This window comes from Girardinichthys multiradiatus, chromosome 18, assembly GCF_021462225.1.
Source record: "Girardinichthys multiradiatus isolate DD_20200921_A chromosome 18, DD_fGirMul_XY1, whole genome shotgun sequence".
In the NCBI taxonomy this organism is placed as follows: Eukaryota; Metazoa; Chordata; class Actinopteri; order Cyprinodontiformes; family Goodeidae; genus Girardinichthys; species Girardinichthys multiradiatus.
Genome location: NC_061810.1, coordinates 11544990 through 11572127, shown reverse-complemented (window position 1 = coordinate 11572127; position 27138 = coordinate 11544990). Strand labels below are relative to the sequence as shown.

Below are 27138 nucleotides of genomic sequence, written 5' to 3'. Positions count from 1 at the left end.
TAAAGTTGTCATTTTTTTTGGCTTCAGGTTCAAAATGTTCAGCAAAATTAGTAAGATATGTTCTTGGTTGAGGGTTATACAGCTTTAGTCTGACTTTCAGAAGGATAACTCCCTCACAACTATGCCATGTGCTGCATCATCCTCTGGTTAAAACACTAATATGGGTCTTGCAGTAACTCCACAATGGGAACTCGAATGTGTTCTCAGTGAAATCTTTAAGGCTGTGAACACTCTAGGGGGTCTTGCGAGTCCAGTAAGAGGTGGCAGTTGAAAGGCCAGCTAAAGGAGAAGAGGTCCAGGGCCTGGCTGCACTGCTGCTCAGCAGAGGAGCAGACTGAGCGGCAGGGCTGGAGGATGCCACCCTGAGGGCTGCACTGAGGAAGAAACATCCCGCACACCAGCCTCCGTAGAGGCTCAAAGCATGCCAGCTCCATTAGCACCTGCCCGTACAACAGAGAAAAACCTGATCATTACTGTCTGGTTATAACCAGTGTTAAAAAGAATAAGTGTTATAGAGGTAACTCTTACCCGGTACTGTCGCAGGAGTGTGGCGGCTTCTCTCTGGTCAGAGATGGACAGCCATATGTTGGGGAATGAGGTCAAGTTGTAACTGAGGCCCTGACACATCTCCACCTCTATGATCTCACAGGATGAAGCTGGATTTATTGCGCAAGAACAAACAAAGTTTACTTCAATTCATTAAAACTGCTGTGAGAAAACAGGATTTCATCAAAACTCATTTAAATCGGGGTGTCTTCTTTATCTTTGCTACTTTTATTTCCTTTTCCCTGATATGAACAATAAATGTCTCCTATGTCAGGCTTCCAGATTGAGGTCAGCGATAACATGGACTCACTGAAAGGAGGGTAGGTGGAGTTCCCACAGCCCTGCTCATCAGCTCCGTCTGAACAGTCGTTCCAACCATCACACAGCCACTGCTGCTGAAGGCACTCCCCTGTGCTGCAGGCAAACTGGTTTGGGCCACATGTTTCTTGTAAAGAAAATCCAAAATAACCAAACTTGGTAAGATAACATGCGTGCCTTGGTTGGTTGTTTTTACACGTCTCTAGTGACACATGTCAAGAACCTAGTAGTTCACATTAGAACCTAAATGCATTTAAATGTTACTATTATGCATTGCAAAGGTTCTTACCCTGTAACAATTTCCACATTCTCTTACTTTGCAACCACCATGTCATTGTACAGGTCCTTCTCTAAATATTAGCATATTGTGATAAAGTTCATTATTTTCCATAATGTCATGATGAAAATTTAACATTCATATATTTTAGATTCATTGCACACTAACTGAAATATTTCAGGTCTTTTATTGTCTTAATACGGATGATTTTGGCATACAGCTCATGAAAACCCAAAATTCCTATCTCACAAAATTAGCATATTTCATCCGACCAATAAAAGAAAAGTGTTTTTAATACAAAAAACATCAACCTTCAAATAATCATGTACAGTTATGCACTCAATACTTGGTCGGGAATCCTTTTGCAGAAATGACTGCTTCAATGCGGCGTGGCATGGAGGCAATCAGCCTGTGACACTGCTGAGGTCTTATGGAGGCCCAGGATGCTTCGATAGCGGCCTTTAGCTCATCCAGAGTGTTGGGTCTTGAGTCTCTCAACGTTCTCTTCACAATATCCCACAGATTCTCTATGGGGTTCAGGTCAGGAGAGTTGGCAGGCCAATTGAGCACAGTGATACCATGGTCAGTAAACCATTTACCATTGGTTTTGGCACTGTGAGCAGGTGCCAGGTCGTGCTGAAAAATGAAATCTTCATCTCCATAAAGCTTTTCAGCAGATGGAAGCATGAAGTGCTCCAAAATCTCCTGATAGCTAGCTGCATTGACCCTGCCCTTGATAAAACACAGTGGACCAACACCAGCAGCTGACACGGCACCCCAGACCATCACTGACTGGGTACTTGACACTGGACTTCTGGCATTTTGGCATTTCCTTCTCCCCAGTCTTCCTCCAGACTCTGGCACCTTGATTTCCGAATGACATGCAGAATTTGCTTTCATCCGAAAAAAGTACTTTGGACCACTGAGCAACAGTCCAGTGCTGCTTCTCTGTAGCCCAGGTCAGGCGCTTCTGCCAGTTTCTGGTTCAAAAGTGGCTTGACCTGGGGAATGCGGCACCTGTAGCCCATTTCCTGCACACGCCTGTGCACGGTGGCTCTGGATGTTTCTACTCCAGACTCAGTCCACTGCTTCCGCAGGTCCCCCGAGGTCTGGAATCGGCCCTTCTCCACAATCTTCCTCAGGGTCCGATCACCTCTTCTCGTTGTGCAGCGTTTTCTGCCACACTTTTTCCTTCCCACAGACTTCCCACTGAGGTGCCTTGATACAGCACTCTGGGAACAGCCTATTCGTTCAGAAATTTCTTTCTGTGTCTTACCCTCTTGCTTGAGGGTGTCAATAGTGGCCTTCTGGACAGCAGTCAGGTCGGCAGTCTTACCCATGATTGGGGTTTTGAGTGATGAACCAGGATGGGAGTTTTAAAGGCCTCAGGAATCTTTTGCAGGTGTTTAGAGTTAACTCGTTGATTCAGATGATTAGGTTCATAGCTCGTTTAGAGACCCTTTTAATGATATGCTAATTTTGTGAGATAGGAATTTTGGGTTTTCATGAGCTGTATGCCAAAATTATCCGTATTAAGACAATAAAAGACCTGAAATATTTCAGTTAGTGTGCAATGAATCTAAAATATATGAATGTTAAATTTTCATCATGACATTATGGAAAATAATGAACTTTATAACAATATGCTAATATTTTGAGAAGGACCTGTATTTTAGTGGGACTTTATGTAACAACTCAACACAATTTAGTGAGTTACTTTAAAGGGAAAGGAATTGCATCCATGGTTTGCAAAAATCTTTACCAGTAACAATCTGAGAAATATTTGGTGCATTTCTTTTCTGCCCTCTTGAGTTTATGTTAAAAATTACAGCTGCAAGTCTTACATGATATACCTCTGCCAGCTTTGCACATGTACAGACTGAAATTTTTGTCCATTCTCTTTTGTAAAATAGCTCAAGCTCAGTCAGACTGGATGAAGGGCATCTGTGAACATCGACGGTAAATCTTTAGATTTATGTCTGGACTTTGACTGGGCCATTCTCGCACATTAATCTGCTTTGACCTCAACCATTCTATTATAATTCTGGTTGGTTGTTTAGGGTTATCCTGCTGGAAGGTGAATCTCTGGCCCAGACTCAAGTCTTTGTTGCCTCCAGCAGGTTTTATTCTAGGGTTGCCCTGTTTTTAGCTCCATGAATATTCCTGTCCCAGCTTTTGAAAAGCATCCCCATAGCATGATGCTGCCATCACCATGGGAAACCAAGGGGATGGTGTGTTCAGGTTGATGTGCAGTGTGAGTTCTTTGCTATAAATAGTATTTGCGTGTAGGCCAAAGAGTTAAATTTTAATCTAATCTGACCAGAGCACCTTATTCTATACATTAGCTCTATCCCTTACAGGCTTTGAGGCAAACTGCTAATGGGCCTCCGTTTGGCTTTTTTCTTTCCGCTCTTCTGCACAACTAATTGTTTGGGCTGTCAAAGGATTTTCCAAAGAGACCTGTGAATCTCTGCAGCTCCTCCAGAGTTACCATTGGCCTATTGGCTGCATCTTTGATTAATTCTTGCCTGATGTCTTGGTGTAGTTGGATGGCCATGTCTTTGTAGGTTTGCAGTTGTGTGTCATACCCTTTTTAGTTTCTACTGGGGTCATTATTAACTTTTAAATATACGAGCGTCGACTTGTCTTCTTTTGACCCATCTGGAAAACATGGGGATAAAAGTAGAGGGGTAATAGGAAACAAGAGCACTAACTTTATAAAAGCAAAAACTCACTGTTCAGCACAGATACAGCCTGGTATGTTGCTTTAAAGCCACTGTCAGCCACGCCTTCATCAGCCACAAACACCACTGTCATGTGGTGGCCCGAGGAGGTCAGATCCGGTGGGAAGGTGGTACCACAAAACCTGTCATTGAGGCAGATCAGTGGCTTCAGCTCCACTGACGGGACTCAGGTTAAGGAAAACACTAATGTTACAATAGTTTATAAAGGACTGTGGAGTCCTTACCTCCCTAAAACCCTTCCAGCTCCAATGCTGCTGCTGTCATGAACTTCCACATAGTCAAACTCACACACATCCTGGGTTTCCAGGCTAAAGTTTGTGAAGCTCAGCATGATGACATGACCCTCGTCAACAGATATATGCCACATGCACAGCTAGAAAACATAAAAATAGCATTACGCTTTTGTTATTAGCAGTTGTGTGGGTTTGGTAGTGCTCAGTCTTTCCAGAAGTACCTGTTGGTGAGGATAAGGCCTGGGGTGATTTGGACTTGCCATGTAACCATAAGGGCCAGACTTCTGACCACCACATTCTGGAAAACAACTTTAGTCACTCATGCATGCTTCTTGAGAATCCCTGTTGAGTTTATTGATAGCTTTTGTGCTGTCACCTTTGTGCTTATGGCTGCAGTTTGCCTCGTCTGTTTGGTCATTGCAGTTTAGATGACCATCACACACAGACACAGGAAGCAGGCATCGACCGCCATCACACATGAACTCTTCTCTGTTGCAGCTCTCTGAGAAAACACAGAATAGATCCTAAGGTGACACTGCAAATGAATAAGAGCATGCACACACATCTAGAACACAGAATACTGACTGTTTGCCGGCAGGACAGCTCTGTACTGTGCAGCAAAGCCATTACCGGCGATGCTGCCGTCAGACTGGAAGGTGACCCACACGGTACTGCTGTTTGTGTTAATTGTTGGTGGGGCGACGTTACCACAAAACCTGCAGCAGAAAGGTTTATTTGAATCATTTTTACTAAGTCTCCATTGCAGCTTTTAGGATTTGTAGGCAGCATTCATGCGATATCCATAATTTTACCATTGTGTTACATTTTCCAAGATAGTATGCAAAAAGGTCAATGTATTTAATCCCAAGTCCAAGTCCTCTTTGTTAAAGAGCTCAACAAATATGTGCAAATCTTTAGCGCCATCTTGTGTCATCTTTTAGTATTTTGTGGGAAAAGCGAAGGTACAAACCTCACATCTCAGTTAAGCAGTTTCAAGAAATAAGCCTGTGGTATGAAAATGAAAGGAGATACTATATCTGTCAGGATGTGAGATTTTGGACTTTGTTTGTGGTTTGGGGTTTCTGTTTTACTAGATGCTCTTGTTTAAAGTTTTGTATTCTTGTTCATCACTTTGTGTTCTGACAATTCTGGTTTCCTTTTGCCTCCCTGTCTGTTCTCCTCTCATCATTAGTTTTCCTCTTTTAGTTGTTAATTACTCAGTTTCTGTTCCCTTTACATTCATTGTCCATCTTAGCTCTGTTTCTTCTGTTTATCTTTATTCTCCAATTCCTCCTTTAACAGGTTAGCTTTAGTTACTGTTTACTTTTATTCTAGTCATCTTTTCTCCTGTTCTGCTTGGGTCTGTGTTTCTCCTTATTGGTTAATCTGTTTCACCTGCTCCCTCTGCCTCCCAGCCTCCTTGTGTCACCTGTTCCCTGTTCCTCTGATTACCTGCCCTATTGTTTCTTGTCCACCTTTGTCTGTATTTAAGTTTGCCTTCGTCCTTTGTTCCACGTGGTGTCGTTATGTCTTTTCAATGTCCTCATGAGATGTCTTTTGGATTTTGTCCTTGAACTGGATAATCTTGTCACCCTGCACCTCGCCTGCATGTAAGTGGACTCGCTTTAAATTAAAGGAGTTTTCGACCACCTCTCTGCTTTTCTCCGTGCTTGTGTGCCTTTTGGTCCACCACAAAAATAGAACTATGACAATATCAACCTCCATGGGACCTGACCGACCTGGTGAACACAGAGATCTGCTCGACCTGCTCTTGAACCTCCAACCAGTCAAACAGACAGGGAGATGGACCCTCCACTGCCAGAGAGGAAACACGAATCTGAACCAAGTGAGGGGGTGGTACCTGGATCACCCAGATGCAGTGTGAGTTTGGGGGGTAGGAGCCAGGGTGGTTTGGGGAACTGAAACTTCCCCCTAAGTCAGTCATACCACCTCCACAACCTGAGAGGCAGAAAAGGATATTTTATGTGAGTTAGAAAAAACATGTACAGAAAGCAATGACAATTCTGTTGATTGAGGACAGACCTACTTGTTTCAGACTGGGGGATCCTGGCAGTCTGTGGTACCTTCGTGCTCTCTATGTGACTTATTTTTGAAGGTATTGTGGGTGAAGTGTGTGATACTTCATGTCCTGCACTTTGTAGGCCTGTAGAGGTTGTGGTCAGATGATTGTCTATTACCTGGCCCTTTAATTCTTAAAGAAAGCGAAATACTATGAGAAATTACACAAATCTGGACAGAGAATTATGTTTAATCTAGAGTAAGTAGTAAACAGTTTAACTTCATTCATTTATTCTTTCAGCCACTCTTAAATGTCTCTTATTGCATTCTGAACAACCATGGTGCAGCAGGGACTCACGAGTGAGAATAAAAGCCAGCACCAGTCCAATGGCTGTTAACAGGAGCAGGGCAGCAGCAGAGACCACCACCACCCCCCAGCCACCACCTGTGCCTCTGAGATGCATCGAGCACACTTCCAGAAAGCCTGGGCCTGAGTGACAGATTATAAGCACACATAAATCTGATTTATTATTACCAAAGAATGTGCAAACACTCCCAATGAGCGGATTAAAAACATTGCGAGTTCTGTTTTTCCAGAGCTAGAGATTGCATTGACTGTCCTTTTTTCACAGTCATGGAAAAACTAACAAATATAAAATAAATAATGTAAGTAATTATTTTCCATAATTTCTGTCATTAAGAAAGGTGTGCATGTGCCATCTCAGTTTGTGTTACCCATCGGTGTTATTTATTGTATGCAGATTCAAACTTTTCAAACTATAAGACATCCTAACTTGAGTCAGGGATTGGCTGACTCACTGGCAGCTGGGGGTTTCATTGGTTCAGGGGTGGATGAGGATGTCCTGAAACCTTCCACCCTCTCCTCCTGCTCCCCCTCCAGCTCAAACGCAGGGTTACAGAACACATTCTGCAGAAATGAAAAAAGAATAAATGTGAACAAGCTTTTTTTTTAACTGACCAAAGTCTAAATAAGCAGTACAGGAGAACACGTTCTCCTATTAGATGTTTATTTGGACTAGCTTGTTTTTAGCTAGCTAAAAAGTGACAGAAGTGAGGCTGCCACTGGACCCTCTGACCACCAAGGCGGGTGAAATGTCTAACTCAAGGACGCAACGACTGAGACGGACAGGCCAGGATTGCCAACCCCTACCACTTGTGCCACCATCGCTAATATTATTTGAGTCAAAGTCGTATCTATGTTGTAACTTATTTGAGGAAGTAGAAGTGCCAACTGAGTCTTCCTACTGGTCCATTATGTTTTTTATACTTAGAGGCACTAAACATAGCGGTGAACATGGTCTACTGCACCATCAATCTATTGTATTCCGGGTCACGGGCGCAGCAGCTTCTATGAGGGAAACCCAGACATCTCTCTGGCCACCTTTGTCAGGAACATCTGCCATTAAGTGCTTTTGTTTACTGGCAATAAGCCAGAATGGGAGTCATCAAAAACAGTGGTGGAGATAGGCAGGACAAAAGACCAAGTGAAGCTTTTGACAAGCAGGTGATGGCTTACCAACTTGACAATATAGTGATGGATGAAACAGTCAAGAGGGGAGTCATGACAGATGTAGCAAATCCCAATTGCAGTAATATCAGGAACAGCTGTTCTTGATATTGAGTGTCTTCATTCAAAAACATTCTAAATGTAGTCTAAATAGTAATGCAATATAAAATGCAAGGCTGTTCTGCTATTCTCTTTTTCTCCTCCATTAGGGCACCTACTCCCTATATGATTGCATATGCATTAAAGCAATAGCAAACCTGCTGAATTTCAACTGATCGATAAATGATTTGTTCTTATCTAGCATTTGTGTAGCCCCCCCATCTCCATTTTTATATATATATATATATATAAATATGCTTTTTTTTTCTGTAGCACTAGTGACCTTTATTTTTCCAGTATTTTGCTCAAAGTGGACAGACAGGAAATGGGGGCAGAGAGAAGGGGCAAGACATGTGGCAAATGTCGCCTGGGGCAGGGACTCAAATGGCCACGTCAAGGACTAAAGCCTGTATATGGGTCCCACGCTTAACCGCTACACCCTCAGCACCATGCTCACCTAAATGTCCATATTAAAACTGCCTCTACTCAAAAAAAAGTAAGACTAAAAATTAAAGAAATCCAAGAAAGAGGAATTGAACAAGCTGTGGGACGTCAAGGCGCATTAGACTAGCTCAGGTTGTGTGCCTATTGTCTAATACAAGTGGATACTAAACACTTTATTTAAAAAAACTAATAACATTGAAAGGTTCCAGTAGAAACATCAAGTGGTCTTGGGTTGGTATTGCTTAAAACAGGTTGGGTCTTAAAATGTTCACAAAGGAGATTTGGACCCACACATGAAATGAAAGGGTGTCATGAAGCTATTTATTAACCATGTCACATTTACAGTAAAAGAATGTCTATGTTCAAAATCTCTGTGTCCTTGTTCTTAGCCCATGTTAATGATAAATGCTTTCAGCTTAATGCTTTTCCACTCACCTTATAAATGTCCGAAGAGTCGGAGAAAACGGATACCTGGCTGAGATCTGACATCTTCAATCTCAAAGGGAAAGAAGAGGGATTCTCATCAACAAAATGTCTCACGTTTTTCGGAAAAAGTCTGAAGGGACATCGCGAAAAGAGCTGTTTCTCTGTAAGGATTTTTCAAAGAAAATTTTCCAGAGTTTTCTTACAATCATTCATTTTGCCCAAACTGTCAACCTCTTTGAATGTGAAAACTTCCAGTCTTCAATCCTCTTGCACACAACATTCCTTTGTTGGTAATCCATAACCGTAATCCACATAAAGGTAAGCAATAAAACCACAATAATTAATAGGGAAGGGGTTTAAAGATGCAGTCATCAGCATAACCTTTCTTCCTGCTCTTTATTCCTGTATTTGTCTTGTTTGGATTTTTTTCGTATGGGACTGGCTACAAAAAAGTTTCAGAAAATTGTTCTCAGTGCTGATCAAAGCCGAGTCAGCTGAGAGGACTAAGCCCTGAGAAGGAGGGAAAAACTAAAGGATAGCAGGGGTGGGTGGGAGTCTTTGCTAAATGTGTGTTATCCTTTGATTGTACAGAAACATACTCTTGCATGCTTGAGCTAGAGTGGACGGGTAAACAAACCCTTGAGTGCAAACAAACCTGAACGGACAAGCACAGAAATTTAGGCAATTGACAAAAACAAAGCAGTCCCAGTTATCAAAGATCAATTCCAGCTATATACCTGCAAGAAGTACAAAAAAAAAACAACAAATCAGTAGTAGGATGCAAATGCAAAGTTGTCTTTTAATATCTTTTAGACAGTAAAAGCTCATCGCGATCTACTCTGAAAACAGAACCCTTCAACAGAAAGGGGTAATGCCACTAAAAACGAAAGTGCTGAAATAAATGTTTTTTTGTCCTAAATTGCTCAATCCCTCTGTCCCTATTTGGTAGATGGATGTTAATGGGTAATCAGTCATCAAATAAAGCCACTTACTGCAGTAAGATTCAGACCGTCTGTGTGTGGTTCCTGCCACAAGACAAAGAAACTGAGCACTACTGAGTCTGACTATGAGTTTCACGTCTGCACTGTGGATCCTTCTCTCCATCACCATCCAGGGGGGTGAGCATTTCAGCTTTAATCTCTATTTATAACAGCAAATGGAGATGGTTTGTTGCTGTATTTACGTGCAGAGTTATGTGCTTGTCTCAAACGTTTTACATTTTTTATGCTCCAGTGGCTCTGCAGGAGTTTGACAACTACTATGACTATGATTATGGTGACCCAGAACCTCAGAACTGCTCGACCACAGAGAGCATCAAGGGCGGACACGTCACCTACTCACAGGTGGAAGTTACAAATTGCACACATCTTTATCACAGTAGCATCACACTGCTAGTAAATGAAGGTGTCACATTTTACATCAACATACTATTTTTCTGTAGTACAGGTGAATTTCAGTAAAATTTAAAAAGAGTCAAAAATAATTTTGATTTCAGTAATTCACTTTAAAAAGTCAAGGTATTTTCATATAAGCTCAAAACTTACAGAGTGGTCTATTTCAAGCATTTACTTCTGTTAAGTTTGATGATTTTGGCTCCCAGGTGTTGGTGCTTTTGCCTCTGTGGGCTTGTACCACATCCTGCTGAAAAATAAATGAACCTCTGCATTAAGCTTGTCAGTAGAGGGAAGCATGAAGCTCTCTAAAATTTCCTGGTAGACGTCTTTAATGACTTTGAATGTTTTAAAACACAGTGGACCAATTCCAGGAGATGTCACCCGAAATTCTCACCTACTGTGGAGCCACCACAAGAGACTTCAAACAACATGCCTCTCCGCTCTTTGGGTCCTTAATTTCCAAATGAAATGCAAACTTTGCTTTCATCTGAAAAGAGGACTTTGGATCACTGAGAAACAGTCCAGTCCTTTTTCTCCTTATTAGGCACTGCAGACATTTTCAGTACTGGCTTTAAACAAGAAAGGCAACAGTTGTAGCCAGAGGTATGAACTCCAGTCCTATGACCTTGGACTAAATTCAGAAATTGAATTACTTTGGATTTGACTTGATGAAGATACAAAAAATGTTGATACCAAAGACTCGAGGCTTATTTTATTTCTGACAAAAAACATTTAGCTACAGTCTCCTTTTATTCTAAAATAGTCTTACAGAAAATGCACTGTCCTTGTATTAACAAACAGACATTTTTTTCTTTTGGGTTGCTAATTTGTGTTGAAAATAAACATTTGCTCTGCTTACTTGTTTAAGACTCAAAATTTAAAGTTTAGAACTTGGAACCTGACTCTGAACTTACAGTCAAGCTCAACGTTATTCATACCCCCAGCAAATTTAGATTTAGAATTATTTATTTAACCAAGAACTTTGTTTTTGATAGGAAATGAGATGTAAAAGTATCACTTTTGGAACAAAAAATCTATTTGTTTTTACCCACATTTTAATAAAAACTGAAAGCTGAAAACTATGTATACCCTTCTCAATCAATGGAAAAATCTTTACAGACATTACAGACATCAAAAACCAACTTTGTTAATATTTCCACCGGTATTTTGATGATTTATCTTTAGTGATGATGGACACACACACACACACACACACACACACACACACACACACACACACACACTGCTGCAAGATGCTGTGGTAGCCATGCTGATTCAGTATGCCTTCAATTTTGAATAAATCCCCAACAGCGTCACCAGCAAAGCACCCCCACACCATCACACCTCCTCCTCCGTGCTTCACGGTGGGAACCAGGCATGTAGAGTCCATCCGTTCACCTCTTCTGCGCCGCACAAAGAAATGGTGGTTGGAACCAAAGATCTCAAACTTGGACTCATCAAACCAAAGCACAGATTTCCACTGGTCTAATGTCCATTCCTTGTGTTCTTTAGCCCAAACAAGTCTCTTCTTCTTGTTGCCTGTCCTCAGCAGTGGTTTCCTAGCAGCTATTTTATCATGAAGGCTTGATTCACACAGTCTCCTCTTAACAGTTCTTCTAGAGATGTTTCTGCTGCTAGAACTCTGTGTGGCATTGACCTGTTCTCTAATCTGAGCTGCTGTTAACCTGCGATTTCTGAGGCTGGTGAAGAGTGTGCGGAGCAGTAATCAAAGCAAAACGTGCCTACTTTGAAGAACCTAGAATATAAGACATATTTTCAGTTGTTTCACACTTTTTTGTTCAGTATATAATTCCACATGTGTTAATTCATAGTTTTAATGCCTTCAGTGTGAAGCTACAATATTCATAGTCATGAAAATAAAGAAAACTCTTTGAATGAGAAGGTGTGTCCAAACCTTTGGTCTGTACTATATATATATATATATATATATATGTACAGGTCCTTCTCAAAATATTAGCATATTGTGATAAAGTTCATGATGAAAATTTAACATTCATATATTTTAGATTCATTGCACACTAACTGAAATATTTCAGGTCTTTTATTGTCTTAATACGGATGATTTTGGCATACAGCTCATGAAAACCCAAAATTCCTATCTCACAAAATTAGCATATTTCATCCGACCAATAAAAGAAAAGTGTTTTTAATACAAAAAACGTCAACCTTCAAATAATCATGTACAGTTATGCACTCAATACTTGGTCGGGAATCCTTTTGCAGAAATGACTGCTTCAATGCGGCGTGGCATGGAGGCAATCAGCCTGTGGCACTGCTGAGGTCTTATGGAGGCCCAGGATGCTTCGATAGCGGCCTTTAGCTCATCCAAAGTGTTGGGTCTTGAGTCTCTCAACGTTCTCTTCACAATATCCCACAGATTCTCTATGGGGTTCAGGTCAGGAGAGTTGGCAGGCCAATTGAGCACAGTGATACCATGGTCAGTAAACCATTTACCAGTGGTTTTGGCATTGTAAGCAGGTGCCAGGTCATGCTGAAAAATGTAATCTTCATCTCCATAAAGCTTTTCAGCAGATGGAAGCATGAAGTGCTCCAAAATCTCCTGATAGCTAGCTGCATTGGCCTTGCCCTTGATAAAACACAGCACCCCAGACCATCACTGACTGTGGGTACTTGACACTGGACTTCTGGCATTTTGGCATTTCCTTCTCCCCAGTCTTCCTCCAGACTCTGGCACCTTGATTTCCGAATGACATGCAGAATTTGCTTTCATCCGAAAAAAGTACTTTGGACCACTGAGCAACAGTCCAGTGCTGCTTCTCTGTAGCCCAGGTCAGGCGCTTCTGCCACTGTTTCTGGTTCAAAAGCGGCTTGACCTGGGGAATGCGGCACCTGTAGCCCATTTCCTGCACATGCCTGTGCACGGTGGCTCTGGATGTTTCTACTCCAGACTCAGTCCACTGCTTCCGCAGGTCCCCCAAGGTCTGGAATCGGCCCTTCTCCACAATCTTCCTCAGGGTCCGGTCACCTCTTCTCGTTGTGCAGCGTTTTCTGCCACACTTTTTCCTTCCCACAGACTTCCCACTGAGGTGCCTTGATACAGCACTCTGGGAACAGCCTATTCGTTCAGAAATTTCTTTCTGTGTCTTACCCTCTTGCTTGAGGGTGTCAATAGTGGCCTTCTGGACAGCAGTCAGGTCGGCAGTCTTACCCATGATTGGGGTTTTGAGTGATGAACCAGGCTGGGAGTTTTAAAGGCCCCAGGAATCTTTTGCAGGTGTTTAGAGTTAACTCGTTGATTCAGATGATTAGGTTCATAGCTCGTTTAGAGACCCTTTTAATGATATGCTAATTTTGTGAGATAGGAATTTTGGGTTTTCATGAGCTGTATGCCAAAATCATCCGTATTAAGACAATAAAAGACCTGAAATATTTCAGTTAGGGTGCAATGAATCTAAAATATATGAATGTTAAATTTTCATCTTGACATTATGGAAAATAAAGAACTTTATCACAATATGCTAATATTTTGAGAAGGACCTGTGTGTATGTATGTATATATATATATATATATATATATATATATATATATATATATATATATATTTAAACATGAGCTTACCTAGATATTGTCCGATTTGATTTATGACCTTCATATCTTTACTTGAGACTTCTATGAGGGAAACCCAGACATCTCTCTGGCCACCTCTGTCAGGAACATCTGCCATTAAGCGCCTTTGTTAACTGGCTATGAGCCAAAATGGGAGTCACCAACAACAGTGATGGAAATACGCAGTAGGCAGGAAAAACTTGTGACCTAGTTGCGAGTTGCCAAAGGGTGACTTGGTCCTAACTCTGGTTGTGGGATATACCCTGAAAACGTGTGGTCGCTCTTGAAGCTCTGACTCCAGCTGCAGCCCACGTCTTTCTAATGTCCAACAAACTCCTGAAAGGGCTTTGCTTCAAAATTTCTTTAGGGCTCTAGTTATCCATGTTGCTTGCAATACCTATACTACAGTTTTTCCTTCCACTTAACTTTCCATCAATTTGCTTGGATGGAGCACTCTGTGAAAGCCAGCCTCTACAGCAATCACCTTTAGTGGATTACTGTCCTTAAGGGCAGTGTTAGTGACTGTCTGCTGGACATCTGTCATGTCAGTAGTCTTCCACATAATTGCGAAGGCCATGACATAGCATTTCTGTACCAAAAATCTTTTTTCATTGGTCTGATGTAATATAAAATTGTTCAATGTTTTTGGTTTTTATTAGCTGTAAGCCATTATCATTAAAATTAACAGAATCAAATGATTGAAATACATCACTCTGTCTGGAATGACGCTATGTAGTAGATGAGTTTCATTTTAAATCAAATTTCTGAAGTAAATTCACTTTTTGATGATAATCTAATGTATTGAGGTGTACCTGTACATATATGCAATGATTAGTCCTCATGAGTTGTCTCAAAAATCATTTATCAAGCTGATTAGGCTGATGAAAGTAGTAAAAAACAAGGCTTGAAACAGAATAACATATTTTAAAGAAATTAATAGTAAGAGCACCAAGGAGTATAAATAGTAGAGAAGAAAGAAAAGAGAAGAAAGAAAATAAATAAACTGAAGCTTGTAGATTGAACTTCCTACACTAACTTTGTTTATTTATCAGCAAATTGAGCACAAAGCATAAAAAAGAAGAAGAACTGTGAGCTTCTTTTCAATGAAAGCTTCTCTTTACCTGATTTAACACTTGATGTGATCACGCATTTCCTCCCCAGGGAGGCATGGAGGGCAGTGTAATGACCTACCACTGTGATCCTGGGAAATTCCCATTCCCAGTCAGCTACAGAGTCTGCAGTGCTGATGGAGACTGGTCTCCATTGAGACTACCGAGTGGCAGACCTGTGTCCCGGCCCATTTGCAAAGGTTACATTTCTTTCAAAAGTCCCCACCTGTTTCCTCTTCCATCTACTGAACACCCTTCTTTTTCTGCCGCACACAGACATGCTGTGTCCGGGTCAGCTGCAGCTGGACAATGGTGAATTTTGGCCCAGGAATCAATGGTTCCAAGTTGGCACAACGCAGAGCTTTTCCTGCCAGGAAGGGTTCTCCCTTTATGGGTCAGCCCAAAGAAACTGCACGCTGTCTGGAGAGTGGACCGGAGCCACTCCAATTTGTGATGATCATGGTGAGGAAATGATGCAAAGGTTGCTCACTACCCTACTAATGAATAATATATATGCTGTGATTTGACTTTGAATAACAGCGTAATAGAGAGGTAGAACAATTCCTGAAGAGGTTTTGATGTACATGCTTCTTGGACCAGAGCCAAAGGTTCTGTGCCTGAGTTAAGCCCAGTGTGCATCAGGCTTGTGTGTGAAAACCTTGGAGAGGTTAAAAGGATAGTAAATTTGTGTGTGTCTGTCAGTTCCATGAAAATCAACAAATATGTATTGTTTTGTCATGCAGGCCTTTTATTAAAGTCCTTAACATCTGTATGCTAAAATCACATTATGATGCATTATAGTTTTCAATGCAAATAGTTACTATGGAATATTGAGGCCTTTATTTGAAAATATAAGTAAGCTTTATTATGAAAGGATAAAGTAGAACCATTCCATCACTTACTGAGTTCCAACAGTGCTGTATGTCCTAATTTTGAAATAAATTGCTTTGTTAAAAATCAAGGTTTTTACATTGTAGAGAACGTTTAGGTCTTATTTTGAAAGTCCAGCATAGATCTCCTTTCAACATTGGTTTGGGTCCAATAGTCATATGCAACATTCTTCATTTGCTAAAATGTGCCATGTGTACTCTTTTATTAGCTTTAAATGTATTTAGTAACTATGGAAAGTTGATGCTTTTATTTTGAAAATTTCAGTAAGCCTGATTTTAAAAGACCATCTAGTTCCATTTCCAACACTGGCTGAGTCCTAGCAGTAGTGTTAAGCCCAATGCTGCAATCATCTACTGTGTGAAATATGAAGGCTTTTATTTTGTGGAGTTTATTTAGGTCTTATTCTGAACGTCCAGCGTAGTTTTCCTTTCAGGTCTGGTTTAGTAGCTCCCTGTGCTAAAATCACAGTGTGATTATATTAACACTATATTAACAGCCTTAAGTTTAAATAGTAACTATTGGAAACTTAGGCTTTTATTTTGAACTTTTCAGAAAGCCTTCTTTTAAAAGGCAAAAGTAGTCCTATTTCTAACACTGGGTGAGTTCCAGCGCTAATGTTAAACCCAATGCTGCAATTATCTGTTTGGTGAAATATGAAGGCTATTTTTTTGTACAGTATATTTAGATCTTATTTTGAAAGTCCAGCATTGTTGTCTTTTAAGGACGGGTTTAATCCCAGTAGTAATATAGAATTTTCCCAGTACTTTAGTTCAATTCAATTTAAAAATCCTTTATTAATCCCGAAGGGAAATTAAATGTTGTTGTAGCTCATATTATGCAGGTTTCTTCAAAGAACTGCTGTAGATGCTGATGACTGTGGGCAGGAAGGATCTCCTGCAGAGGTCCGTCATACAGCAGACCTGAAGAAGCCCCTGACTGAAGACACTCTGTTATCGAACCACAGTCTCATCTAGAGGATGCTCAGGGTTCTCCATAATGTTCTTCATTTTATGAAGGATCCTTCTTTGTACAATGATCTCAAGAGCTTCCAGAAGAGTCTCCAGGACAGAGCTAGCCTTCTTTATTAGCTTGTTAAACTATTTTAAGTCCCTGGCTCTGATGCTGCTTCCCCAGCAGATGATGGGAGAAGAGATCACACTCTCCACAACAGACTTATAGAAGATATGCAGCATCTTGCTGCAAACACCGTACACCAAGTACAGTCTGCTCTGTCCCTTCTTGTAGACAGCTCCAGTTGCATCTCCACTCTAGTCTGTTGTCCAGGTGAACACCGAGGTATTTATACTCCTCCACCACCTCCACTTCTTCTCCCATGATAGAAATAGTTTTTGACTTATTCCTGTTTCTCTTAAAATCTACAATCATCTCCTTTGTTTTATTCACATTCAACATGAGATGATTGTTTCCACACCATGCCACAAAGCGGTCCACCACCTTCCTTTACTCAGCTTCTTGCCCATCTCTGATCCACCCCACAACTGCAGAATCATCCCGAGTCTTTCTGCAGGTGACAGGAATCTGTCTTGTACTGGAAGTCTGAGGTGTACAGAGTGAAAAGGAATGGTGAGAGTACAGTACCCTGTGGTGCTCCTGTGCTGCTGACTACCTGGTTAGACTCACAACCCTTCAGTTTCACAAACTGTGGTCTGTTTGTCAGGTAGTCTTTGATCCAGGAGATTGTTGAGGCCTCCACGGAGTCTCCTGGAGTTTCTGACAAAGCAAATCAGGTTGAATTGTATTAAATGAACTGGAGAAATCATAGAACATGATCCTCACAGTGCTGCTGGCTTTGTCCAGATAAAAGTGGGTCAATGTTTTATTTTTTTATCTCTAAATGTATTTTTAGGGTATCTATAACTTTATGTTGAACGTCCTAATGACTAATGCAACTGTGCAACTCTGTTGTAGGCCCACATAGAACACCTCATATATTCATTATCTGACAAGTATATGACCAAGGCTGTGATTTTAAATAGCACTTGTTACACTTAGATTAAAAGCATGATTCATAATTCCTGTTTTCCACTGCTGGTTTGAGCTCTTTGGGAATGTAGGATCATTGGGAATCCTCCTTTAGGTGTAACATGGGTTAAAACTGTAGGAGTGTTTTGTACAGCTTCTGTCACTTTGACCTTAATCATTGTGTGGTGTTCATATTTTGGTTACTCACCCAGTGTTTGTGAGTCTAGTGGATCTGCTGCATTTGCTTGTTTGAAAATTAACACAAGCAAACAATTGTACATTAGAATACAAAATGCAGGTTCACTTCACTACTTCATTCTAAAAACTATATGGTGGATTTTTTCCTTTTAACTATGAAAGAAGACATTTAATTTAAAACAAGGGCCGCTTGTTCATGTTTATTTTGAGACAAAAAGCATATAAAGAACAAATATTCTATTCAATATATCAAGCTGCTGGTTTTTCCTGCAAAGACTAAAAACTTGAGCTTAAAAACTGTAGCAGCTTTTAACACACCATTTTCACTGCTGAAAATAATACAGATTTCTCTACAAACAGAAGGTTTAACTGTGTTCTTATGCGAAAGTGTGACAACACAACAAAGTCTCAAAAACAGTTCATTTTTATGATTGTTTCCTCACCTGACTCCATTCATTACTATTGGATTTTTGGGGGTCACCATGGTAACTTGAAACACCAATAAAAGTAATAGCACACATCTATAATATAGAAAACATCTATAATATAGCACACATTTATAATATATATAAATTGTGGGGTTGCACCTTACAGTTAATGTTAATGTAGATGGAATAAGAATTAAGAGTCCAGTTTAGAGGAGGAGATATACATATATAGGTGCCTCCATTCATTGCTATGGCAGAACCCAATAATTACAAAAGGTTCAAATTATATTAGGGCCTGCTTCCTGTTCATTTTATTAGCCTTCTGTGGATCATTTTAGCTCATGATTGTTTCCACATTTTGTTGTTTCACAACCACAAACTTCAGTGGCGTTTAGTGGGATTTTATGTGATAAACCTAAATAAAGTAGTGCAAAGTTGTCAAGTGGAAACAGGATTTTCAAAGTTTTTATAGATCCACATTTTTGCTGTTTCCCCTGCTTGTCTTGTGGCAAACTTTGAACTGGACTTCTTATAACCACTCATTCATAGAGGCCAGATTTGCGGAGTGCAGCAATATTTGTTCTGTCAACAGATTCTTCTGCTGGAGCTGTGGCTCTTTGCAGCTCCTCCAGAGATTGTAATGTCACATGTGAAGAAGTTTACAAGGTATAAAGACTTCTGCGAGGCACTGTAGATAGTTTTTGTTTTGTTTTGCTAAGAATCAAATATATTTTGAACATTTTATGAACACAAACATACATTTTCTGAAGCCTCAAAATAAATCAATTATGGGTCATATTTGTTTTTTTCAATTGCAGCCAATGACTGCGATGACCCAGGGGTCCCCTCAGGAGCTGAGAGGACAGGTGACCGATTTCAGACAGGAGCAAAAGTGACTTATCGGTGTCAGGCTGGTATGCATCTGCTTGGGTCGGCTGAAAGGGTTTGCCTGGAGAACAGGGAGTGGAGTGGTTCATCACCAAGGTGCCAAGGTGCTAGCTTTTATATTTCATTTTAGAAATAGCTCACACACACTTAACTCCTCACCACAAAAACAGACCTATATCATAACTTCACCAGCAGCAGTGCAGGCAGCTGTTCCCTGAATCCACTGATTTTATGCTTTACCACAGCTCCTCACACCTTTGACACACCCAGCTCTGTGGCTGCAGCCATGGCGGGATCACTCGCCGGAGTGTTGGACGTTCTCTCACCAGATTACAAAAAGAAAAGTGGGTAATTTCTTTGTGAACTTGTTGTTTTTAATATTAAGTAATATGTAATAACAATATTACCTTCAAAAGAAGGAATAAAAGTGAACTGCGTGTTTGTGTGTAAAAAGATGTTAGTAGAGGATTTGGCCGAAGCTTTCGTGTGGCTGAAGTCAGTCGTATGAACGTTTACATTTTGCTGGACACATCAGGAAGCATCAAAGAGAAGGACTTTCAATTGGCCAGGAACGCAACCATTGCTCTGATCAAAAAGGTCTGCATAAAACGTGCTCAGGGTTAAAGTTACAGTCTGAAAAGATATCGTCCTACTACAGTCTGCGACTTTGTATCTTCTTCTCTGTCTTTTCAGCTTGACAGCTATGACGTCCAGCTGAATTTCCACGTGTTGTCGTTTGCCAGCGAAACTATAGTCATTGTCAATATCCAAGAAACGGATATAAGTGGGGATACTGAACAGGTCATAACGGCTCTGATGGAGTTCAGCTACACAAGTACGACTTGTCTTGTTGTTTTCTTTAAATGAATCAAACTGGAAATCACAGCAGTAATGATTGATCGTGTTCCGGTGTGTTAATGAATTGAACCTATTGGTTCATTTTTTTTTTTTAAGAATTTGCTCTTTCTTTCTGCTGCAGGCCATGGGTATAAAACAGGCACCAACCTTCACTCTGCTCTGGAAAATGTTTGGCAACAGATCAGCTTCTTAAATGTAAACAGAGAAAAGAACCGTTTAAATGAGACCCAGAACATCATCATCATAGAAACAGATGGTAAAAACTCACAGTCTCACAAACACTACTGTAGTTTAGCAGGTCTCAAGCTTTTTATAACAATTTTAGGAATGTAAAAAAACACTGAAGTTGTAAATACATGCACACACATCACACTCTGATGAAGAGTGTTGCAAGGGCCTTCATCATGAAATGTTATTCCACAGCCTCTGGTCCGGGGTTGGGACACTGTTCATTTGGAGTGAAGTGAATGCACATAAAATAATGTTTTTTTTTTTAAATATTATCTTTCTCCGCTGGTTAAGACCTTGAACAGACTGTTTCCAGACATATTTAAATGTTTCTGAAAAATTCCAGATCCTGTTTGATCCTAGGAATGCTAATGTATGTGTGCTGATTATTGCTGAGTGCAAAGAGAAGAAGAAGAGTCAGACAAGAATGATGGACAGACTAGCAGACACACAGAGCCAATCACATTAACCAAGCCTGGATCAATTTGGTTAAAGTTGGTCAGGAAATAGATTTTATTGACCAGGATATTAATTACTCTTGCAACAAGTTTTGTTTTTATCGCCCACAATCTAGTTTAACCAGTAAGATCGCTTTTTTGGAATTAGTTATAATTTGGTTTATAAGTCCAAGTGAGAGACATTTAGAGGCCAGAGTTAGGGGAGAGACCACTGAGCAGTTTGGGGGTGACCTCCTTGGCCGAACAGCTGTTGAGATATTTCCCATCAACAGCCTCAGAGCGAGGGGAATGAATGATGTCCAAACTGTGTTCCCACAGAGAGGTGGCAACGCAGTCTGGGTTCTGATCCAAAAGTAAGGGTCTTCTTAACAGCAGTTTAAGATGGACAGAGCTGATGCACAAAAACCTTGAATTTACCTCAGAATGTCCCTTAAAGTTCCATTTTGGTCTTTGTTGTTTATATTTTGTTTTTTTCTTTACTTAATTAATCATTAAAACATTTTAGTGTGATAGCTAATAGATCAAGTATTGATTCCAGGAAGGTTCTGGAAAGTACCTGTTCAACTCTGGCTGTATTATCCCGTTAAATTACTGCTTTGTGAAGTCTCATCTGTCCACACTGGGGTTTCTTTTATTTGATTTTACTTAGTTGAGTTTTTAATTAAGTTTACTTTCATTTTCATTTTAAACAAACTAACTTTGTGTCCACCATGTTGTTTTGTCTGGAAGCACCTTGAGGTTTTATCCTTGTTAGGTATTATTTAATCATCTCAGAGGTAAGGAACGACACAGAGTCAGTTTTACTTGCGGCAAGGGTAGCTGTGCAATACAAACTACGAAGTATTAACACTCCTCCCTCTTTATTTATACATGCTTGGTCACATACAGTTCAAACAACATTCAGGGTGGGTGTGGGTGTGTGTGTGTGTGTGTGTGTGTGTGTGGGGTCAGAAAGGTTAGGGTTCATTTGTCTTGATTATAAACAAACAGAGGAAGTGGGAACCTGATGAATAGCCCCCAAATGCTGCTAGTAAAATAATAAAATAATAAAAGATATAAAAACCCTAACAATCCTAAAAGAATCTATTGAAATAAAACGGATGACCTGTATAACAGTGTGAGAACCATGAACTCTTAAACCAATCAGTTGATTGTCAAATGTTTAGATGCTGCTTTATTAAAGTCTTTTTCTACCTGCAGGTTACTCCAATACAGGGAAAAAGCCTGAGGCCGCTCTGGCCAAGATCAGGAGCTCACTGGGCTATAGAACCACACAACATGATCATGGACATGAGAAAATGCTGGGTAGTACAACAATTGATGCATTTTTGATTTTTAATTTAAAAAGGCAAATTTGACGTGAACTACTTCAGAAAATTATCAACTGAAAGAAGTGACGAGTTTCATGTCCAATTTTTTTAGACGTCTACGTATTTGGTGTCGGAGAGCACGTGAACAAAGATGAGCTGAACTCTCTGGCCTCAAAGAAAAGTGGTGAAAATCATTTCTTCGTTCTGAAAGACTTTAACAAACTGGGAGAGGTGTTCAACAGCATCATCAGTGAGTAGCAGCTCTCACTCAATGCAAAATCAAACACATTTTTGAAACCTAGCCAAACCATCATTAAAATGTACATTTTGGATTATTAATCAGGTGACAGCAGTGTGACCATGTGTGGGATAGCTCAGGAGCAGTTATCCAAAGAACAGGAGTTGGATGGAGTGATAGCCTACACCAGGCCTTGGCACGTGACTTTGACATCAGTAAGGGCTTTGCATTCTCTCCCAGTTAGAAGAAATTGGTTTATAGAAATCTAAAGTGGGCTGGAATCCTAAATGAATTTTCTTTCCCTGCAGCCTACATGGGGTTTGGAAAAGTACTGTTCAGGATCCATTTTAAGCCAGAACTGGGTGCTGACGGCTGCTCATTGCTTTGCCAAAGTGAGCACAGACACACACAGAGTCCCAAAGCAGCTAACCATACAGTACGGTGAGTGGCTAAAATGGGAAATAATTTGGATATAGCCAGGTGAAAAAAATTAGGACACCCCATTAAATATTCAGTCTTTTCAAAAGAAATGTTCACGTACTGATGGCAGATCCTTTTTAATTGTATCTCTGGAAAAGAAAGTTACTTAATTACAGATAAACCCCAAAAACTTAACCATGTTTTATTTATTAGACTAGACATATAAAGACAAAGGTGTTTTCTAGGTGAGGAAAAAATCAGGACACCCTACCCTCTAATAGCCAGTCTTTCCCCCTTTGCTTGTCATAACATCAATGAGATGCTTCTTGTAGCAATGTACCAGTACCTGACCGTCTGAAGAGGGTTGCTCCACTCCTCACTTTCAGCTGCGAAATGTTTGAAGTGTTTCCTAAATCTACAGCCTGTTCCATGCAACCCCAAAGCATCTCAAAGAAATCAAGATCTGGACTTTGACACTGCCCTGGACATTCAATTTCCAGGGGGGGGGTTGAACATGTTCCATCATGCTGACTTCTCACCTTTTATGCTGACATAATCAGTAGTGTCTCTGGTTTCCAGGTGGAGGAGAAGTGCAAATTAACAAGGTGATCATGCACCCCGATTACAACACTCTCGCAATGAAAGAGAGGAATGTCTCAGAGTTTTATGACTATGATGTGGCTTTGGTTCAGACAAACAGAAGCATCCCGCTGTCCTGGGAAGCCAGGTGAGATAGATGGCAGAAAAACAATCTTTAGATGGCTGCTGGTTGGGACACAGCTGACTGAAAGAGTGGAACTGTTACCAGTATATGCCCATTTGATTAGGAAAACATATACAGCGCCTTGCGAAAGTACTCGGGCCCCCTTCAACTGGTCAACCTCTTGCCACATTTCAGGCTTCATACATAAAGATATAAAATTCAAATTTTTGTGAAGAATCAACAACAAGTGGGACACAATCTTGAAGTGGAATGAAATTTATTGGATGTGTCAAACTTTTTTAACAAATAAAAAACTGAAAAGTGGGGCGTGTAGTATTATTTGGCTTCCTTGCGTTAATACTTTGTAGCGCCACCCTTTGCTGCAATTACAGCTGCAAGTCGCTTGGGGTACGTCTCTATCAGTTTTGCACATTGAGAGACTGAAATTCTTGCCCACCCATTCTTCCTTGTAAAACAGCTCGAGCTCAGTGAGGTTGGATGGAGAACATTCGTGAACAGCAGTCTTCAGCTCTTTCCACAGATTCTCGATTGGATTCAGGTCTGTACTTTGACTTGGCCATTCCAACACCTGGATACGTTTATTTGTGAACCATTCCATTGTAGATTTGGCTTTATGTTTTGGATCATTGTCTTGTTAGAAGATAAATCTCCGTCCCAGTCTCAGGTCTCTTGCAGACTCCAACAGGTTTTCTTCCAGAATGGTCCTGTATTTGGCCCCATCCATCTTCCCATCAATTTTGACCATCTTCCCTGTCCCTGCTGACAAAAAGCAGGCCCAAACCATGATGCTGCCACCACCATGTTTGACAGTGGAGATGGTGTGTTCAGGGTGATGAGTTGTGTTGCTTTTACACCAAACATATCGTTTTGCATTGTGGCCAAACAGTTCAATTTTGGTTCCATCTGACCAGAGCACCTTCTTCCACATGTTTGGTGTGTCTCCCAGGTGGCTTGTGGCAAACTTTAAATGAGACTTTTTTATGGATATCTTTGAGAAATGGCTTTCTTCTTGCCACTCTTCCATAAAGGCCAGATGTGTGCAGTGTACGACTGATTGTTGTCCTATGGACAGACTCTCCCACCTCAGCTGTAGATCTCTGCAGTTCATCCAGAGTGATCATGGGCCTCTTGGCTGCATCTCTGATCAGTCTTCTCCTTGTTCGAGATGAAAGTTTAGAGGGACGGCCAGGTCTTGGTAGATTTGCAGTGGTCTGATACTCCTTCCATTTCAATATGATTGCTTGCACAGTGCTCCTTGGGATGTTTAAACTTGGGAAATCTTTTTGTATCCAAATCCGGCTTTAAACTTCTCCACAACAGTATCTCGGACCTGCCTGGTGTGTTCCTTGGTCTTCATGATGCTCTCTGCGCTTTGAACAGAACCCTGAGACTATCATAGAGCAGGTGCATTTATACGGAGACTTGATTACACACAGGTGGATTCTATTTATCATCATCAGTCATTTGGGACAACATTGGATCCTTGAGAGATCCTCACTAAACCTCTGGAGTGAGTTTGCTGCACTGAAAGTAAAGGGGCCGAATAATATTGCACGCCCCACTTTTCAGTTTTTTATTTGTTAAAAAAGTTTGACACGTCCAATAAATTTCATTCCACTTCACGATTGTGTCCCACTTGTTGTTTCGTCACAAAAAATTAGAATTTTATATCTTTATGTTTGAAGCCTGAAATGTGGCAAGTGGTTGATCAGTTCAAAGGGGGCTGAGTACTTTTGCAAGGCACTATAGGTGTGGTTTTGTGTGAGTTTTGTAAAAGAAATAATTACAAAATGTTTTCCAACAGACCTGTCTGCTTGCCATGTACCGTAGCAGCCTCTCGAGCCATGAAGAAAATAAACTCCACCTGTGAGCAGCACAGTACGTAGCTTTTATTCTGTCAGTAGAACATGAAACAAGAACGTATTCATAACCCCCTGAACGTTTTACAACCTCCAGCTTGTATCTTTTTTTTTATTGTGGTTTAATGTGATACCTTAACGCAAGGGGTGCATGATTGGGAAAGAAAATGAAACATGGTTTAGATTTTTTTTTACAAATATAAATGTAAATTGTGTGAGGGGCAATTGTATTCAGCCCCTTTACTCTGATGCTCCTTAATAAAATAGATCCTAACCAACTGTCTCTAGAAGCCATCTAAGAAAAAAATTTAGTTCAGTTGTATAATTTAATACCTCCATAAATTCAGATGTTCTGTGTCCTGTTTGTTAGTTGTATCAGATTTAGGCTATCAAACAATAACCCAAGCTTTGACCATCTAACGGAGAGCTTATCAATCCATCATCTGAAATAAGAAAGAATATTACAGAACTTCAAGCTAACCAAGACATGATCATCCATCTAAACCTGCAGGCTGGGTAAGGAGAGTACTAATCAGAATAACAGCCAAGATGACCATGGTTACTTTGTAGGAGCTGCGGAGATCCACAGCTTAGATGGGAGAATCTATTGAAAGGACTATTAGTTGTGCACTGGCAGAGTGTGCGAGAAGCTGCTCTGGTTGATGAGAACAAAATGTTTCCTACAAGAAAACCTACTGGAGGCTGCAAAAGCCTCAAGATGACTACAAAGGTTCACCTTCTAGCAGGACAAGGCTAAACATGCAGCAAGATCTACAATTAAATGATATAGTTTAAAGCATATTCTTGTTTTTGGATGGTCCAGTCAAAGTCCAGACCTAAATCCAATTGAGAAATTGTAGTCTTTCAAAAACACCATATATGAAAAACATGCATCGTTTTCCTTTTCAGTTCATTTGCTGGTTTATCGCCAACATTCTCAAACAAACACACTTAGGTTTTTGGTTGCAACGCGACCAAACATGTAAAAGTTCAAAGGGAAGCATAATCGTGGTTTGTCTTTGTTAAACTAATGAAGCACCATGTCTGTTTCAACAGGAGAAGAACTTCTTACACACACGGTGACGACTGCCTTCTTCATCCATAAGAAGACGGAACGTAAACAAACTCACATCCATCTGAAGAGTCAGGTGAGCGTTTTCTTGCCCATCGTCATAAATCTGATATAAATCCTCCCGGTGAAACAAAGTGTTGTTTTCGCTCTCTGCAGAGGCCTGCCTGTGTGGAAAAGGCCATGCAAACACTAACTCAGCCCACAGATGTAACTTTAGAAGAATATGTGCCTGACAGTTTCCTCTGCTCTGGAGGTACTGAAGGATATCAGGATGCCATCAGCTGTAAAGGTCTGGACTCTTACTGTTCTAAGACAATAACAGAATCATATCAGATGCATGTAACAGCTACACATCTCTGATTCTATAGGTGATTCTGGTGGATCTCTGTTTCTGCAGAAAAGACAGCGCTTTTTTCAGGTCTGAAAGCTTTTTTCCTATTTGAGAGAGCTGGATCATCATGAGTTGTGTGGAAGGAAGCAAACTCTTTTGTTTTCATCGTTAGGTGGGAGTGCTGAGCTGGGGCACCATAAATGTGTGTGACGCATCTAGAAACAAACAAGGAAGCAGCAGCAGGCCTCCTCCTGAAGCTCGAGATTTTCACATCGACCTCTTCAAGATAATCCCGTGGCTGAAAAGGCACTTGGGGAAAGACATCCAGTTTCTTCATTAGAGCCATAGAGCAGATCCAGGACCAGTCTGCATACAGTGGGACAGTCCAGGATATTATAATGAATAACTGATGTAATGTAGTTGTAACATCGTGCCGTTGATTACATAAACTTCAACGGAAACACAAACTGCATTCAACAGTTCAAAAAATAAACCTAACTTTATTCTGATGGAGTAATGTTTCAGT

At 40.6% G+C, this 27138-nt stretch overlaps 2 protein-coding genes across 2 annotated transcripts; one reads left to right on the top strand and one right to left on the bottom strand.

Moving 5' to 3' along the window:
- Positions 1-112: 112 nt before the first annotated feature.
- Positions 113-8782, bottom strand: LOC124883856 (membrane frizzled-related protein). Its single transcript, XM_047391262.1, has 13 exons — positions 8644-8782; positions 6957-7065; positions 6496-6621; positions 6166-6330; positions 5858-6077; positions 4704-4834; positions 4495-4620; positions 4340-4416; positions 4110-4258; positions 3877-4007; positions 857-991; positions 529-656; positions 113-440 (listed from the first exon to the last, which is right to left on the bottom strand). Exons 1-13 carry the CDS (start codon positions 8695-8697, stop codon positions 216-218), a joined length of 1776 nt encoding a protein of 591 aa, XP_047247218.1. The 5' UTR covers positions 8698-8782; the 3' UTR covers positions 113-215.
- si:ch1073-280e3.1 (complement C2) lies at positions 5588-27121 on the top strand. Its single transcript, XM_047391254.1, has 20 exons — positions 5588-5728; positions 9584-9752; positions 9868-9977; positions 14779-14926; positions 15003-15188; positions 19045-19218; positions 19360-19458; positions 19569-19711; positions 19808-19949; positions 20094-20228; positions 21859-21963; positions 22081-22218; positions 22312-22421; positions 22515-22647; positions 23206-23353; positions 25155-25228; positions 26266-26357; positions 26438-26570; positions 26650-26699; positions 26785-27121. Exons 2-20 carry the CDS (start codon positions 9701-9703, stop codon positions 26950-26952), a joined length of 2340 nt encoding a protein of 779 aa, XP_047247210.1. The 5' UTR covers positions 5588-5728; positions 9584-9700; the 3' UTR covers positions 26953-27121.
- The last annotated feature ends 17 nt before the right edge of the window (positions 27122-27138 follow it).